The 19104-nt window shown below is 42.5% G+C and overlaps 1 protein-coding gene across 7 annotated transcripts in view; it reads left to right on the top strand.

The window, feature by feature from the left end:
- Positions 1 to 18773, top strand: part of LOC116463520 (aquaporin-9) — a 74487-nt gene extending 55714 nt beyond the window's left edge. For 4 of the 7 annotated variants that reach the window (XM_058434693.1, XM_058434694.1, XM_058434695.1 and 1 more), the window contains 4 exons: positions 5684 to 5821; positions 7518 to 7636; positions 11996 to 12213; positions 16822 to 17192. In XM_058434693.1, coding sequence (XP_058290676.1) covers positions 5684 to 5821; positions 7518 to 7636; positions 11996 to 12213; positions 16822 to 16996 — 650 coding nt within the window. In that variant the 3' untranslated portion in view covers positions 16997 to 17192. Of the gene's footprint in view, positions 1 to 5683; positions 5822 to 7517; positions 7637 to 11995; positions 12214 to 16821 lie in introns of all 7 variants that reach the window. The other 3 variants (XM_032146652.2, XM_032146651.2, XM_058434696.1) reach the window with 2 other exon arrangements.
- The last annotated feature ends 331 nt before the right edge of the window (positions 18774 to 19104 follow it).

The following is a 19104-nucleotide window of genomic DNA, read 5'->3' on the forward strand; positions in this document are numbered from 1 at the left end:
CACTGCAAAAACATGCCAAATTGTAAAGACCATCGAGGCTAGGAAGAAACAATAGCAACTAACGAGCAAAATAACCAACTAACATCATAATGACAGGATCAGATTCACACATAACAATATTAACGTTAAATGTAAATGGGCTAAATGCTCCAACCAAAAGACACAGACTGGCAAACTGGATAAGGAGTCAGGACCCATCAGTGTGCTGTATTCAGGAAACCCATCTCACGTGCAGAGACACACATAGACTCAAAATAAAGGGATGGAGGAAGATCTATCAAGCAACTGGAAAACAAAAAAAGGCAGGGGTTGCAATCCTAGTCTCTGATAAAATAGACTTTAAACCAACAAAGATCAAAAGAGACAAAGAAGGCCATTACATAATGGTAAAGGGATCAATTCAACAAGAAGAGCTAACTATCCTAAATATATATGCACCCAACACAGGAGCACCCAGATTCATAAAGCAAGTCCTCAGTGACCTACAAAGGGACTTAAACTCCCACACAATAATAATGGGAGATTTTAACACCCCACTGTCAACATTAGACAGATCAACGAGACAGAAAGTTAACAAGGATATCCAGGAATTGAACTCAGCTCTACATAAAGTGGACCTAATAGACATCTACAGAACTCTCCACCCCAAGTCAACAGAATATACATTTTTTTCAGCACCACACCACACCTATTCCAAAATTGACCACATAGTTGGAAGTAAAGCTCTCCTCAGCAAATGTAAAAGAACAGAAATTATAACAAACTGTCTCTCAGACCACAGTGCAATCAAACTAGAACTCAGGATTAAGAAACTCACTCAAAACCGCTCAACTACATGGAAACTGAACAACCTGCTCCTGAATGACTATTGGGTACATAATGAAATGAAGGCAGAAATAAAGATGTTCTTTGTTCTCGTTGGTTTCAAAGAACATCTTTATTTCTGCCTTCATTTCATTATGTACCCAATAGTCATTCAGGAGCAGGTTGTTCAGTTTCCATGTAGTTGAGCGGTTTTGAGTGAATTTCTTAATCCTGAGTTCTAGTTTGATTGCACTGTGGTCTGAGAGACAGTTTGTTATAATTTCTGTTCTTTTACATTTGCTGAGGAGAGCTTTACTTCCAACTATGTGGTCAATTTTGGAATAGGTGTGGTGTGGTGCTGAAAAAAATGTATATTCTGTTGACTTGGGGTGGAGAGTTCTGTAGATGTCTATTAGGTCCACTTTATGTAGAGCTGAGTTCAATTCCTGGATATCCTTGTTAACTTTCTGTCTCGTTGATCTGTCTAATGTTGACAGTGGGGTGTTAAAATCTCCCATTATTATTGTGTGGGAGTTTAAGTCCCTTTGTAGGTCACTGAGGACTTGCTTTATGAATCTGGGTGCTCCTGTGTTGGGTGCATATATATTTAGGATAGTTAGCTCTTCTTGTTGAATTGATCCCTTTACCATTATGTAATGGCCTTCTTTGTCTCTTTTGATCTTTGTTGGTTTAAAGTCTATTTTATCAGAGACTAGGATTGCAACCCCTGCCTTTTTTTGTTTTCCAGTTGCTTGATAGATCTTCCTCCATCCCTTTATTTTGAGTCTATGTGTGTCTCTGCACGTGAGATGGGTTTCCTGAATACAGCACACTGATGGGTCCTGACTCCTTATCCAGTTTGCCAGTCTGTGTCTTTTGGTTGGAGCATTTAGCCCATTTACATTTAACGTTAATATTGTTATGTGTGAATCTGATCCTGTCATTATGATGTTAGTTGGTTATTTTGCTCGTTAGTTGCTATTGTTTCTTCCTAGCCTCGATGGTCTTTACAATTTGGCATGTTTTTGCAGTGGCTGGTACCGGTTGTTCCTTTCCATGTTTAGTGCTTCCTTCAGGAGCTCTTTTAGGGCAGGCCTGGTGGTGACAAAATCACTCAGCGTTTGCTTGTCTGTAAAGTATTTTATTTCTCCTTCACTTATGAAGCTTAGTTTGGCGGGATAGCAAATTCTGGGTTGAAAATTCTTTTCTTTAAGAATGTTGAATATCGGCCCCCACTCTCTTCTGGCTTGTAGAGTTTCTGCTGAGAGATCAGCTGTTAGTCTGATGGGCTTCCCTTTGTGGGTAACCCGACCTTTCTCTCTGGCTGCCCTTAACATTTTTTCCTTCATTTCAACTTTGGTGAATCTGACAATTATGTGTCTTGGAGTTGCCCTTCTCGAGGAGTATCTTTGTGGCGTTCTCTGTATTTCCTGAATCTGAATGCTGGCCTGCCTTGCTAGATTGGGGAAGTTCTCCTGGATAATATCTTGCAGAGTGTTTTCCAACTTGGTTCCATTCTCCCCATCATTTTCAGGTACACCAATCAGACGTAGGTTTGGTCTTTTCACATAGTCCCAAATTTCTCGGAGGCTTTGTTCATTTCTTTTTATTCTTTTTTCTCTAAACTTCCCTTCTCTCTTCATTTCATTCATTTCATCTTCCATCAGCGATACCCTTTCTTCCAGTTGATCGCATCTGCTACTGAGGCTTCTGCAATCTTCGCGTAGTTCTCGAAACTTGGCTTTCAGCTCCATCAGCTCCTTTAAGCCCTTCTCTCCATTGGTTATTCTAGTTATCCATTCTTCTAATATTTTTTCAAAGTTTTTAACTTCTTTGCTATTGTTTTGAATTTCCTCTCGTAGCTCAGAGTAGTTTGATCGTCTGAAGCCTTCTTCTCTCAACTCATCAAAGTCATCCTCCATCCAGCTTTGTTCCGTTGCTGGTGAGGAACTGCGTTCCTTTGGAGGAGGAGAGGTGCTCTGTTTTTTAGAGTTTCCAGTTTTTTTGTTCTGTTTTTTCCCCATCTTTGTGGTTTTATCTACTTTTGGTCTTTGATGATGGTGATGTACAGATGGGTTTTTGGTGTGGATGTCCTTTCTGTTTGTTAGTTTTCCTTCTACCAGACAGGACCCTCAGCTGCAGGTCTGTTGGAGTTTACTAGAGGTCCACTCCAGACCCTGTTTGGCTGGGTGTCAGCAGCGGTGGCTGCAGAACAGTGGATTTTCGTGAGACCACAAATTCAGCTGTCTGATAGTTCGTCTGAAAGTTTTGTCTCAGAGGAGTACCCGGTTGAATGAGGTGTCAGTCTGTCCCTACTGGGGGGGTGCCTCCCAGTTAGGCTGCTCAGGGGTGAGGGACCCACTTTAGGAGGCAGTCTGTCCGTTCTCAGATCTCCAGCTGCGTGCTGGGAGAACCACTACTCTCTTCAAAGCTGTCAGTCAGACAGGGACCTTTAAGTCTGTGGAGGTTCTTGCTGAGTTTTTGTTTGTCTGTGCCCTGCCCCCAGAGGTGGAGCCTATAGAGGCAGGAAGGCCTCCTTGAGCTGTGGTGGGCTCCACCCAGTTCGAGCTTCCTGGCTGCTTTGTTTACCTAAGCAAGCCTGGGCAATGGCGGGCGCCCCTCCCCCAGCCTCGCTGCCGCCTTGCAGCTTGATCTCAGACTGCTGTGCTAGCAATCAGCGAGACTCCGTGGGCACAGGACCCTCCGAGCCAGGTGCGGGACACAATCTCCTAGTGTGCCGTTTTCCAGGCCCATTGGAAAAGCGCAGTATTGGGGTGGGACTGACCCGATATTCCAGGTGCCGTCTGTTTCCCCTTTCTTTGACTAGGAAAGGGAACTCCCTGACCCCTTGCGCTTCCCGAGTGAGGTAATGCCTCGCCCTGCTTCGGCTCGCACACAGTGCGCTTCACCGACTGTCCTGCACCCACTGTTAGGCACTCCCTAGTGAGATGAAACCAGTACCTCAAGCAGAAATGCAGAAATCATCCGTCTTCTGTGTCGCTGGGGCTGGGAGCTGGAGACCGGAGCTGTTCCTATTCGGCCATCTTGGCTCCACCCTCCAATTTTTTCTATTTTTAGTAGAGACGGGGTTTCACCATGTTGGGCAGGCTGGTCTCGAACTCCTGACCTTTTGATCCACCCACCTCAGCCTCCCAAAGTGCTGGTATTATAGGCATGAGCCACTGCGCCTAGCCCCCCATCCCTTTTCCTTTCACAATGGCTACCACAAGGCAGCTGGAGGCAGCTACTCTGCAGCAAGCCTCTGGGAGAAGAGGAACTTCCCACTGCCCTGTGTGCCCCCTCCTCCCTCTTAACCCCTGTTTCTAGCCTTCCCTGGTAAGGTGTACTGCTAGTCTCCAGAATTGTGGCTCTCCTGGTTTTGAAAGAAACACACAACAGTTGAAGTGTTTATAAGGCTTTAGGAAATCATCTGTGCTTCAATACACTGGCATTTTCTTGCTCATTGTAGCCACTGAGTGGCAGGGGCAGGTGAAGAAAGGCCTCTTGTGGCTTAGCCAGCAGCCAGAATCCCCCCACCCACTGCAAGTCCACTTTGCCCTGGAGACTTGGAAAAAGGATTGCTTTCTCCACAGGGAGTGGTAGAGGCTTCTGGAGACAAGTGCACCTATTGGTTCTGTGCAGGATAATCATCATCATCATCATCATCATCATCATCACCACCATCGACTCTCTTTTGTTTACAACAAAGTCCACAGCCTGAAAGTTCACATCTCAGTGTGGTGTATCTGATTCCCCCTCCACACAAAATGTCATCTGTATTCCTCAAATGAACATCTGTTTTCACTAGGAAGTGAGCCTATATGCTCAGACAATTCTTTAAAATTCTTTATTTATTTTTCTGCCCACAAAAGCAGAGAAGCCTTTATAAACACGGTGAAGATGGGCTGGAAGTGGTATAGCAGAGAACATAGGCTCTAGAATTCAGATAAACCTGAATGTGAACCCTGGTTCTTCCACTTACTGACCATGTAGCCTTAAGAAACTTACTTTCCGTCCATGTCTCAGTTTTCTCATCTGTTAACTGGAGTAGTACCCATCTCATTGGGTTCTTAAGAGGATCAAATGCACCTACTACCCCTACAATGGTGTCCGGCAAGTATTTGATAAATGCTGCTATTGTTGTTACTAGCAAAGCCAGCTGGGGATGTTAGAGACCAACCACAGAGCAAACTCTCTATTTGATTTTATGACTGGATGCAAGTCAAGGAAGCTGATTTCTCTAGCTGGAGCTTGGGCTGGGCTCAGGAAAGGGTTGCTACATTTCTGTGTAGGAGAGAAATGCATTGTTTATGCAGAGGAACTGAGAACAAGCCACTCAAACACTGTGACCACCTCAAAATCAACTATGCCCCCACCCTCAGCAACCCACAGTCATTTTCCTTTAAAGATACATCTCTTTTGAGCTTGTTTTTATATCCTCTGGGCATGGCTGGAGGAATTGCTAGATATAAATTTAAATCTTATACGTATATTGGATAAGCATATTGACTTTTAAAAGATATCAAAGTTAATAGCTGCATCAGTCTGTTTGGGGTGATTGCTTTATAGATAGAGGGATTCAACCCTATTAAAAAAAGAGCCACTTGAGCACATCAAGTTTCTTTTTATACCTGACTCTCTTTTCATCAAGATAAACATTCTAAACAGTTATCAAGGAGATGCCATGAAAATGATCAGTCCTCCCTCTCTCCCCGCTCAGATACACACTCTCTCTTTCATGTGCATACACACCCCTCTTTCTCCTCACAGGCAGTAGTTCTGTACCTAGAAGACTGAATTCCACCTGAGGTCTCTAGATGGTTTTCTGTATATTCTTCTTCCTAACCTGCCCTCTCACTTCTCCAATCTTCCCTTGCAGGTGGTCACATCAACCCAGCTGTGTCTTTTGCAATGTGTCTCTTTGGACGGATGAAATGGTTCAAACTGCCATTTTATGTGGGAGCCCAGTTCTTGGGAGCCTTTGTGGGGGCTGCAACCCTCTTTGGCATTTACTATGGTGAGTAAAGTCCCTGAGTCCTAAGGTTAGAAAGAGCTGGGCATAATTTGAAAGTCAGAATTACTTGGTAGGCACAGGTGAGAAAAAGCAAGAACGGGAAGCATTCTACAAGTGACAGCAAGTTCTTAATTTGAGAAAATGAGGCCATATTACCATTCCAGCAAATTCATGAATCCTCTTAATGAAAATGGTCATATCTTACATGGGGAGCAGAACTTAAAGGAAGCCTGTCTTTGTGCCAAGCCAGCACTACAACATAAACATCCATGCAACAAGAAATAGGCCAGTGGCTTCCCGACTGCTGTCTCTGATTTGGCTGGGAAAGGAGGTGTTTTCTGGTGGCAAAGGTGTGACAAGTAAGTATTGAGAGAAGGACTCTGGGAAGATGTCTTTGAAGGAAGAGACACAGCAGAGATGTGGTCTGGGTAGGAGCCTCATTGCCCTTCTATCAAAGAGCCAGGGCTTCCACTCTGCAACAGTCCTTGGGAAAAACACAGTACTGGTGATAGAAGACCAGACTTTAGTTCTAGCTGTTAAGTAAATACCTGTGCAACTTAAATAAGTCATCTGATATGACTAGCCTCAGTTTCCTCCTCTGGAAAATGAGGGAATTGAATTAGATGACTCTCGAGGCCTTTCAAACTAAAACACCTTGGTGTTCCCATGAAATCAACTGTTAAAGCAGCTCCTTCCTTCTAACCCAAGGTAAGTCTTAATACATTATGACTCCCAAACTGAAGACCTTAGGAAGTAGAATTTACGAACCAGGCCTTAGAGAAATGAGTCATGGATGGCTGGGTGTGTGGTGGCTCATGCCTGTAATCCCAAAACTTTGGGAGGCAGAAGCGGCACGATCGTTTGAGCCCAGTAGTTCAAGACCAGCCTGGGCAACATAGGGATACCTCGTCTCTTCAAAAAATAAAATAAAAATAATCCAGGTGTGGTAACTCACACCTGTAGTCCCAGCTACTAGGGAGGCTGAGGGGAGAGGATTGTTTGAGCCCAGATCAAGGCTGCAGTGAGCCAGTATCATGCCATTGCTCTCCAGCCTGGGCAACAGAGCAAGACCCTGTCTCCAAAAAAAGAAAAAAAAAAGAAATAGGTTATGGAAAGGGACTTTTCCCCATAGAGTGTCTCTCTGAGAATTAGAGTCTAAAAGGGCTAAAAGGGAATTCAAGAACACACAGGAAATTCAGAGCCTGCTGCTGTGGCAAGAATGGCCTGGGGTCAGTGCTAGCTGTGGCAGTGGCTGCCATACCCCTGGCTCTAAGGGCATCTTCAGTATACTGCAACATCCTCAAATTCTGGAGTGGTATTAGGGGTTACTGAGAGCCCTCTGGGAATTACAAAGTATTCCTAGAGCAAGACCAAGCCCCACTTTGGCTTTCAGTTGAGCTCGAAAAGTCCAAGAATTCCCCCAAAAGAGAATTCATTCCCAGGACCCTATCAAAGAAGAATTTGTCCAAGTTTGGAGTGGGCCATTCAGAGAGGCCAAGGGCCTTCTTCCTTTGACCCCTCATCCTGGGATTCACCTGGGCATCTCTAAAACTATCATTCCTCGGAAGTAGAGAGAGACAAATGACATGGCTATGCCAAGCTCAACCTGAGTGACTGGTTGTTTAGCACAAGGCTTGGCACAGGCCTCCTTCAACTCTTCCCAGAGAACACTAATGTGCCAGAGCTTTCTCTTTCATAGATGGACTTATGTCGTTTGCTGATGGAAAACTGCTGATCGTGGGAGAAAATGCAACAGCACACATTTTTGCAACATACCCAGCTCCGTATCTATCTCTGGCGAATGCATTTGCAGATCAAGTAAGTGTAGATTCAACAAAGACTTAACTTTGGTGAAAAGATATGCTCTCATAAGGGGAATGCTTTGGAGAACTAGAGACCAATCAGAAAGGAGAGATTGTATTTCCAAAGGCAGAGGTTGCTGGGCATAACCCAAGCTTTCTTGATAATCGTTTTACCTTTGCAGAGAGCTGATACCACCAGAACAGTTTTCTCCTTCCTCTTTAATACATACACTTGTTTCACATTAGTTGAGATCCAGAAAAGAGTGAATGACTAGACATTTCAATCCCTGTAGACACAAATGGAGTTCACTTCACTATTGACTCTTTTGAACAAGTGGTCTAAGCATGGAGGCCACAAGAGAAAACATTTCTATTTCAAATCAAAGACTGTGAAGGGTGGTAGTTGAGCCTAGGGGATCATCCGTCCTCTCTGTCTCACCATGTGCATAGGTTTATTTATTTAAACTCTCAAGGTGGCTAGAAGTATCTCTGCTTATTGATAAACAAGCTTCTGGCACCCAAGCATACTGTGGTGTAACCAATAGCACACCTATTTGGTCAGCTTATGGCAGGACTAACAATGTCAACTCAAAAGACTCTTCTTCCCTTACTGTGTCCCAAGAAGGCTGCTGGTTATCTTGGTCAGGGCAGTGGAAGGAAGGCTATATTTTTCAGTATCTCTAAGTTCTTCTTCTATGATCAGGACTTATACAGTGGAGCAGATCAGAATGGGCATGTGTATAAAATGGATCTTCCAGTTCATCAGCTATGCCCACCTCCATTCAATGTATGGATGAAAAACTATGCCCTTATGTCCTCAGCTTTTTTACTTTCCACTTTCATCAATAAATCAAACAGGCAACAAGTGTTCATTAAAAACTCACTATGGCCAGGCGCGGTGGCTCACGCTTGTAATCCCAGCACTTTGGGAGGCCGAGGCGGGCGGATCACAAGGTCAGGAGATCGAGACCACGGTGAAACCCCGTCTCTACTAAAAATACAAAAAATTAGCCGGGCGTAGTGGCGGGCGCCTGTAGTCCCAGCTACTCCGAGAGGCTGAGGCAGAAGAATGGCGTGAACCCGGGAGGCGGAGCTTGCAGTGAGCTGAGATCGCGCCACTGCACTCCAGCCTGGGCGACAGAGCGAGACTCTGTCTCAAAAAAAAAAAAAAAAGACTCACTATGTGCTTGGCCCTGTGTCTGGAGCTTGAACGACTGACAAGTAAATGTGAGTTGTAAAGATCCAAGATGCAGAGTCTGAATGCTTGAATTAAAATAGCTGTTCTGCCTCCAACTTCCTGCGTGGCTTCAGCAAAGTACTGAATTTTTTGGGTCACAAGTTTTTCACTTGTAAAATGGGGATAATATGAGCCTTCATGAAGTTACTTATGAGGATAAAAAGAATAAGATGAGAAAAAATGCCTTGTAAACAGTATCTGCCCAGAAATTTTGAATCTAGTTGAAGAGCATTGAACAAGGAAACAATGCAAAATAAGATATAATTAGACAGGGCTGGGCATGGTGGTTCACATCTTACTCCCTGCATTTTGGGAGGCCAAGGTGGACAGTTCACTTGAGCCCAGGAGTTCACTACCAGCCTGGGGAACATGGCAAAACCCTGCCTCTACCAAAAATACAAAAATTAGCCATGCGTGGTGGTGCTTGTGTGTAGTCCCAGCAACTTGGGAGGCTGAGGTGGGAGGATAGCTTGCACCCAGGAGTTGGAGGCTGCAGTGAGCTATGATCACACCACCACACTTCAGCCTGGGCAAAAAAGAAGAAAATTAGATAGGAAACTGGAGTATAGGGACCATATTATAATAGAAATTTGAAGCAGAGAGCATAGAAGAGCTAGGACAATTTTGGTTATTTCGGTGTTTTTCTCTAAGCTTTTTTTTTTTTTTTTTTTTTTTTGAGACTGAGCCTGTTGCCCCAGGCTGGAGTGCAGTGGCTTGATCTCAGCTCACTGCAACCTCCACCTCCCAGGTTCAAGCAATTCTCCTGCCTCAGCCTTCGGAGTAGCTAGGATTACCAGTGTGAGCCACCACTCCTGGCTAATTTTTGTATTTTTAGTAGAGACGGGGTTTCACCATGTTGGCCAGACTGGTCTCGAACTCCTGACCTCATAATCCACCTGCCTCAGCCTCCCAAAGCTGTATCTTGATCAATGCTGACCTGCATACCATATCCTGAGCTTCCTTCATTGTGTCCTTGTCTCAGATTGAGTTGGCAATTTCTCTAAGGTCATGGTTTCTAAGCCCATTATTGTGTATATAGTCAAGTAGAAAAAGCGAGTATTAGAAAATCCTGAGGCTGTAACCATCAGCAAACTCTGAAGGCTCTCTGTATTCTTAGGCTTTGGAGAGAGTTCCAAAAATTGCCAATTATCAGTCAGTCAACACCCAACCGAGCTCTTGGCCATCATGACCATATTTTGGGGTCACCTTATTTCAAGATTACTAAGTTGTTTAGCTCTAAATACTGTTCAAGCCTATTCCTTGGTTTAGTTAATAATCAATCACTTATTCACCCAATAACTATTTACTGGGCACCTACTTAGCCAAGTACAGCTCTATGCTCTTCCTTCTTCAAAGAGTTCAGAGTCTGAGGCTCAATCTAACAAGTAAACAGATACTCTTTTGCAGAGTGACAAGGACAGTGATAGAAGTCAAGTCAGAATGTCATGGAAGCCCAGAGTTGGGAGCTTTTACTCTGCAAGAGAGAGTTGGAGAAGGCTTTCCAGAGAAGAGTGCTCTTAGGGGAACATGTGTCTTTTAATATTAATTAAAAATTATTTTAACATTATTATTTTGGAAAGCAGATGAAATGATAATGAACTTAAACTTTAAAATCAGTTGCCTGATTCCCATCCTGATTCTTCTGCTTACAAGTTTGACGTTGGACAAGCGTCTTAACCTTGTTCTACCTGAGTTTTCTTATCTATAAACTGAGAACAATAACAGGATTTACCTCACAGCATTACTGTGAAGTTTTAATGAGGTAAAGCATATGAAGTACCTGGCACATAATAAATGTTCAATAAATAATAGCTATCGTTTAACTGTTAAAGTAAAACAGTAGTTTGGAAAATTAATAACATAGAAACCAGCTATAATTGGCCAATTCAAATACCTATTATCAGTTTTGTTTATTGTCTTAAAATTTTTCTTTTATGTGTGTTTTTAAGTAGAGTCAACCCTACATATCCATGGATTCTGCATCCATGGATTCAACCAACCATGGATCAAAAATATTTTTAAATTGCATTTGTATTGGACATGTACAGACTTTTTTCTTGTCATTATTCCCCAAACAATACTGTATTCACATTATATCAGGTATTATAATAATCTAGAGATTATTTAAAGTATACAGGAGGATATGCATAGGTTACATACAAATAATACACAATTTTATATTGGGGACTTGAACATCCATGGATTTTTGCTATTTGCAGGAAGTCCTGGAGCCAATCCCCTACAGATACCGAGGGACAGCTGTATAACACACAAAACAAAACACAAACACAAACAAAAAAATACAATTTTTTTCACTTAATGTCATAAGTATTTTTAAATATTACTACATAGCTTCTATGTTTATAGTTTTTAATGGCTATATAGTAGACTAAAAAAAGAGTAAAAGCTTCCAGTTTTTTGGTACTATAAATTTTGCTAAAGTGGACATTTTAAAATGACTTTTCCACATTTTAGATTATTTCCATTGTGTAATTCTCAAATATCCAGCAGCATCAAATTATATAAATAAATTTATGTTTTTGAATGCATATTGCTAAATTATTGCTGAATTTCCTTTTAAAAGCATAGTACTTGTTTAGGTCTATTAGAAAAGCCTGAAATAACGGGTATCCTTTTCCTAACATTTGATATTGTTTGGATTTATTTTATTACAAATGAGTTTTTACCACTGCTTTCCTAATTCTGTTTTCCTTTTTTGAATTTTCTGTTCATTTCCTTTGCACACTCATCTATTGATATCTCACATTGCTTTTCTCACCAATTTGAACAAGCCTTTCATTCATTTTTCCAGCCTGCAGCTTGCTGTTCTACTTAGCTGAGTAGTAGCTTAGCAGGATAGTGTGGTATTAAGATAACAGTCTCTGGAGCCAAACTCTCTGGATCCAAACCTGCCTGCCACCTACTAAGTGTGTAGGGTAACCAAGCTGTAAATGAGAATTATATTAGCTTCTCCTCTAGAATTGCTGTGGAAAGAAGAGAGACTGGCACAATTATTCACCCAGCACATGCCAGTTATTACTAGGCATATAAGTAAAGTAGTAATGTAATATTGTAAAATAGTAAGAAGGGATGATTTTGAGAAATGCAAATGACCTGGCTCAACTTCTCCCTCTCCAGGTGGTGGCCACCACGATACTCCTCATAATCGTCTTTGCCATTTTTGACTCCAGAAACTTGGGAGCCCCCAGAGGCCTAGAGCCCATTGTCATTGGCCTCCTGATTATTGTCATTGCTTCCTCCTTGGGACTGAACAGTGGCTGTGCCATGAACCCAGCTCGAGACCTGAGTCCCAGACTTTTCACTGCCTTGGCAGGCTGGGGGTTTGAAGTCTTCAGGTAAGTAACAGTGGTGGGGAGGAGAGAGACAGAGTCACGCTGCGCCTCACCAGCGGGGCGGGGCTTTGACATGGAGATCCAGGGAAGTTCAGACGACAGCGCCAATGTTAACTGCACACTCTGGTCATAAGCGTGGGACATTTCACTGGTATTTTGTGGCATGATGTGTGTGTGTGTGAAAGAGACAGACAGAGAGACAGAGAAAGAGAGCGGCTCTAGGTAAATTCAATAGAGATAAAACTGTCCCACATAATTATAATCCCTCAACTGCTATATGATTTTATGTGAACATTTTAGCTGTATAACTTGTCTGCAGATTCACTTTGTGACAAAGTTGGACTAGAATTTGCATCCTCTGATGCCACTACAGGGCTCTTCCTCGTGAACCACGCAACCTATGCTGCATTTTTTCCACAGATATTTGTTGGGAGTTATCTATGCTTTAGTCACTGTGCTAAGCAAGGAAATTTCAAATCAGCAAAAGCACTTGCCTTGAGCAATATAATAAGCGCTCTGGCAACCCCTAAAAGTGCTGCAGGAACACAGATAACAAGTGAGTAACTGCCAGGGAAGCTGGGAAAGACATGACTGCAAATGTGAGAGCTGACTTGGTTCTGGAGATATGAGTAAGAACTTCCTGACAGGACAGACATAAGATGGAGCCTCTGCCCCAGAAATGGCAAGACTCCATGCTTTCCACTTCAGAATGTGCTGAGGAAATATGCCAACTGTTGGTACCTATCTTCTAGGACAAACTTTGCCCCGTCACTACTTCCTGGTTTCCCTGCATGCAGTCACAGAGGCGCATGCTCATCCACCCACGGCAACTCCTTATGGGGAAGGAGCTCACTTTGGTTCATCAGGAAACAGGGCTCCACCATGGAGAAAAGTAGGAAAAATATGTGTGAGCAAATTCTAGTTTAATGTTTCCTGTGAGAACAAGGACGTGAGTGTTCCAAATGATGACCTAGACATAGAGTCATCGGAGTTTGGCCTGCCTTTCACCAGGGTGAAAAAGAAGTTAAAATAACTGGTACCATTGAGATCACCACCACAGATAGCACTCAGAGCGTCTAGAGTGTAAGTGCCACGAGTACCTTGACAGCCTTTTCCCCTGGTATATCCACAGTGCCTAGAACAGGGTGTAGCTCATAGAAAGGCTCAATAAAAAGGTATTGAATAAAAGAATGAATGAATTCTATGCGCCAGACTCTTCCTAGGGATTGAAGAATGCAAAGCAACTCAGTCAACATTCCCTGTCCTCAAGAAATTGACAATGCAATAAATTTCCTAGAACAGCAGTTCTCAACCGGAAGTGGGCAACTGTCCCCCAGGGCATTTTTGGTTGTCACGGCTGGACCTGAGGGAAGGGGATGCTACTGGCATCTAATGGGTAGATGCCAGGAATGCTGCTAAGCATCCTACAATGCACGCAGCACACCTCCCACAACAAAGAATTATTCAGTCCAAAATGTTAATAGGGTTGTGGTTGAGAAATTCTGTCCTAGAATCATCAAAACTAGAACATGAAAATGTCCCCAACTAGGATGGATCTCTTGTATCCTTCCAATGGAGCATCAAAAACATATGTCCTAAGGATCTCCTTATTCCCAGAGCCCAGAATTAGCCCATGAGTTTCCCTTAATTCTACCTTCCAGAGTCTCAGTCTTGGAGACCATGCTCTTCTCCCACCCCCTTTGAGCCCTCCTTGGTGATTCATTCAAAAGTTAAAGAGACATAGTGGTTCCAAAACAGATGGAGTTCTTGCCCAGTGTCTCTTTGCTCTGTTAAGTATATGTTAGGAGAACCCATGTGGAGGAGAATGCTGGAATCACCTAATGTCCCATGTCCTTAGCTAGCATCAGGATCTTTTCCCTTCCATGGACTCATTTATTCATTCATGCAGCTACTTGATATCTTACTCAAGGCTCTCCACTAAAGATGATAAGACCTAGTTTCTGTCCTTCACTGTTGTGTTTATATTCTACTTAAGAGGTTATTCCAGAAGCTCTTACACAAGGTTGAAGAGGTCAGGTGCCATTAGAGAGATTTGACTAATTAACTCCAGGAGTTTAGAGGTCTACAGCTCCAAATTTAAGAATTATGGGAGTGGGAGTGGAAGTGGGAGCATTTATAGTATTTGGATATGCTTAAACAGGCAACAGAGGGGATATCTCAGGCAGAGAGAACCGTTATTCAAAGACACAATGTTAAAATCACAAGTGATCTAGTCTAGCTGGAAGGGTGCAGAAAGAAAGTTGGAAAGGGCCGTTGTCAGATCATAGAGGACCTGGACTCCCAGAATGAGAATTTTGGTTTTTTTTCTGCTCCCTGTTTTGTAGGTTACAGGGAGTAGCAAAGTATTTGGGGCAGAAGTTTGGCAGGTTTAGAATGTCAATTTAGCAAAATTAATCTGGCATCATCCTATAAGACTGATTGAAAAACGAGAGAGTGGGGAAGTAGAAACCCATTAGGAAAGAGTAGGGTTGGCTGGTAATCCTCAACCAAAAATTTCTCCCCAAAACCTTTGAGGGACAACAGGCTTCCAAAGTGTTCTTAGAGTGTCTCATTTCCTCAGAGTTCTATATTCAAGGGAAATCCCTCAGTAGATATCCTAGCTTGGACCTACACTTAAGGTCTTAGAAAAAAAACAAGGCTACCTTGCTCCCAGGTCCCCACGTATCCCTGAATGGCAAGCAGTGGAATGATGGCAGGGACAGCGAGATGCCAGAGGGTCTGATGAGGGCAAGAGTCAACAGACCCTGGCTGACTCTTGGTTTTTCCTTTAAATGTTAAGATGTTTCCCATCAAAGTTCTCTCCACTTATTCACATTAAGATGTTAATAACTTAATCAGTGAAAGCTCTCAGGAGTATTATTAAATTTTTCAAATAGTTGACCCAAAGTATTGAATCCCTAAAGATGGTCCTTTGGACAGTTAACATAGACATGTTCCTGGCATCTCCCAAATCACAGGGTGCAAGTGATCACTATTTGTGTGCATATAGGACTAGGCTAGGCAGGTAACCACATCTGAGCACCTCCATTTGTGACTTGTGAACCTGATACAACATGTCCAGTCTCATAAAAGAAAAAGCATCCAGCCAGTGAAGAGGACATGTACCCTGGCTGATATCTTGGACCTTCATCTGCTAAATGACAGGAAGAGATTTGACATAAAAGGAAATGATGGATCCAACAGGTAGCTTATACTCCCTTCATGTTTTGACCTCTAGAGAAGACTTCAAGTCTTTACAGCCAAATGGGAGATGCAGCCACCCTCCATGTGCCTCCCCTAGAAAAATCCATCTGGATTTGGGGCCTGGGGAAGGGCACTGTGAGAGGAGCCGAGTGCAGCATCCTCGCTGCCATGTGGTAACAGTGACATCTGGTGGCTGCCATGCTCAGGCTCAGTGCTCATCCATCAACCCTGCATGGGCAATGCAGGACTTCGGAGACCACTTAGGTGCCCCAGGTGGAAGGAACCACGCAGATGGAGGAAATGGAGCTCACGGTGGGGAACGGGGGTTTGATTTGCTCAAAGACCTTCTGGATAATCTTGAGATTAGACCTAGTCTCCTGGATTCTAGGACAGGGTTCTCGTTTCCTGCTTATTTCCTTTATCGTCCTTTCTAATCAAAGTTTGAGATATACAAAAGGCCACATGGAACATATGTGTAGTTATTAAGCATAATGATGAAAAGAACAGCTATGGGTCCTTCTAGAATCCAACTAGAACACTGAAATTCTCACATGCCTCTGGGTACTCCTCTTGTCTCCCACCTCCTCTGCATTTATCTTGAAGTTTTGTGTTTACCATTCCCCTACTTTTTAAAAATACTTTTATCTTAAATGTATATATCCTTAAACAATATACTGTATACTTGTTTGCTTTCCTGATCCTTTCTAAGAAATTACTTACATGAATTTTCTCTCTCCAAAGAAGATGGTGACAACTCACAAAGATACCTGCTTTTCCCCAGAACTATAGCTTTCCTGTAATGTACTGACATTGAGGATTTCTGGAAGAAAGAGAGTCATGGCATGACAGCCTTATCAGAGGGTAGCCTCAAGCTATGACCTTAAAAAATAAGTACTGATTTAAATTATATTTAGAAGGCAATTCACACATCCACCTTAGATTTTTTAAAAATTCATTCATTGATTGAAAAACGTTTCCTGATTGATTAGTTTGATTGTCCTCATACACTAATGATGCCCAGGAATCTCTCTACATTCTACTTGTAATCCACAGGCATCATTATTTCAGGATGAGGGAAAGGCAATTCTGAATAATTGACCTGAACTTTCTTAGGGGCCCTCAATCATAACGATGGGCTCAGGCACTATATTTTATAAAAGGAAAATAAATAAGACATAATATCTCACAAATATTAATAGGACAATGAAATAGATCATCTGAAATCAGGTGTAGTGGAAAGTCAAGGATGACAGTTGCCATGCTGCAGTTAGCCCCCCTTATACTTAGCTCTTCTGAGTTAAGAGGGAACCATGAGCGTGAGAAAGACTAACAAGTCAGTGAAAAACTAGACAGTAATACCAGGAGGAAGGCCAAGAAATGTATCACTAATTTCTTGTTCGATTTCAGAGCTGGAAACAACTTCTGGTGGATTCCTGTAGTGGGCCCTTTGGTTGGTGCTGTCATTGGAGGCCTCATCTATGTTCTTGTCATCGAAATCCACCATCCAGAGCCTGACTCAGTCTTTAAGGCAGAACAATGTGAGGACAAACCAGAGAAATATGAACTCAGTGTCATCATGTAGTGGCATGCTCACCTCTGGATTTGCAATCAGTTTGGGATTCTCTTCAGAAAGATGGCATCTAAGTGTCTGTGTTTTCGTAAGCCTGAGGTGGAATCCACTCAGTTTTGTCTGCTAGCCATATGGGACACCTAATTGGAAAAGCATCTGAGTAAAAGTTTGGAAACACTGACGACTTCTCTACCAGTGTCCCCCACCCCCACCCCCCAGAATAACACTGACCGTCCCCTGAAACAGCTTTCTCTCCTGCCCTGTTTATTTCATCCTTGATGGGAATTCTTCCTAGGTAAGCACTAATAACTTGGCGTCTTGACGATAGTCTCATTTGGGTGGTCTCAGCTGCACTATCTGTATGAAATGGTGTCACCAAAACCCTTTTCTTCAGTATCGACAAAGATTACATTGTGAGTATCAACCAAACCCTAAATTGAAAGACAAAACCATGGTTTCAGTCAACATATTCATGAATTAGGGAGCTAATGGGTTAAGCTTCTAGTTATGCTGTGCTACTGGATTTGTATAAATACTGATATTCTCCAAACCTAGTGATGTAGGGAGCAAGAGAATGCAGCTGGAAGGCACAAGGGGAGGACATTGTGGCATTCAGAAACTGCAGGAGACAAGATGAATTTGAGAAGCCAAATGGAATTTTTAATGGAAACCATTTATCAGATTAATCTCTTGCTCTCCTGCATTTTAGAGGACACCAATTAATTTCCTGTTCTTTAGTATATAATAACCTAAAATACAATTGTAACCTCAGTCATGAAAAATACATCACTCTGTCTTTTTAGCTCAAATGTATTTTCCTAATTGCCCACTTGAGAATAGACATTTGACAAGTTATATCAACGACTGTGCTTGTCCATTATTTTACACATACCCTAGAAGTCAAAACTGAAAGCCACTGGATCCTGGTCTAGCTGAATCTTCAGAGTGGGAGGTCTCCAAAAAGATAATATTACCTTATTGGGCTTAACAATTCACAAGGCACTTTCACACACATTATCTAATTTAATCCTCATAATGACTATCTGAGGCAAATGCCACATTGCCCATTTTTCAGATAAAGAAACAAAATCTTAGGGAAGATAAGTTGAGCTGTCCAAGAGCACGCAGAAAGTTGAACGTTATCTAATGCATTCCTCTACCTTTCAGAAGATCAGTAGCTGGCTGAGAATCTTTGCCAAATCTTCCTGGCTGGCCAGAAGTGGAATTGGCAGCTTCTAGAATATATACACCTCCGGACAAAATGTTCCTCAATCTTAAGATAGAAAGACCCTCATTGTCTGGGTCTATTCTCACACTTACTGAGTACGGATGAAGGAAAGTGGTAGCAATTTAATCATAATTTTCATTTGCTGAAAAACATTATCAGAAGGCCTCCCTTTCTAAGCCACCTCTGGTCTTGCTAAGTCTTCATCTTCCTTCCTGCCAGCACCAAACATTACATTCAAGGGATTTCCTCTGGCTCAGTCTTTTCCCCTTGAAGTTCTCTAATAGATGTTACTTTTGACAAAAGACCGCCTATGAGTTACAAGCACCAGGGGATGCTCTACATCAAGGGATGCACCTTCAGTCAAACTGTCAAAAAGCCCAGAATTCCCAAAGGCATTCGTTTTCCCAACTGCTTTATGCTGATAACAGAACAACAGAAAGCAAATGTGAAATGGTTCTGATGACTTATGTTCTACAATCTATGGACATATGGGATTTTTTTTCTTGCTTTGAAGCTACCTGGATATTTCCTATTTGAAATAAAATTGTTGGGTCATTGTTGGTTGGTTGGTTGGTTTTTATAAGTATTAAGATTACTAAGTACGTCTAGTTCAGAGGTTGTCTACTGTGTCTACAAATTTGAATTTCCTGGGGGAACTTTTGAAAAAATACTAGTGCCCAGCTGGTCCTTTGTAAACATCTCAGGTGATTCTAAAATGCAGCAAAGGTTGAGAACATTGACTTGGGTAAATCACACGGGTCTAAAATTTCTTTGACCATGTCCAGTAGCGGCCAGGTAATTCCTGGCAGGATTCTAGAGTCTTGGGAACCTCATGGATTAGAGCAATGGTTTTCCTCCCTCCCTACTTCTTTTTTTTGTTTTTGAGACGGAG

Source organism: Hylobates moloch, unplaced genomic scaffold, assembly GCF_009828535.3.
Source record: "Hylobates moloch isolate HMO894 unplaced genomic scaffold, HMol_V3 SCAFFOLD_40, whole genome shotgun sequence".
Taxonomy (NCBI): domain Eukaryota; kingdom Metazoa; phylum Chordata; class Mammalia; order Primates; family Hylobatidae; genus Hylobates; species Hylobates moloch.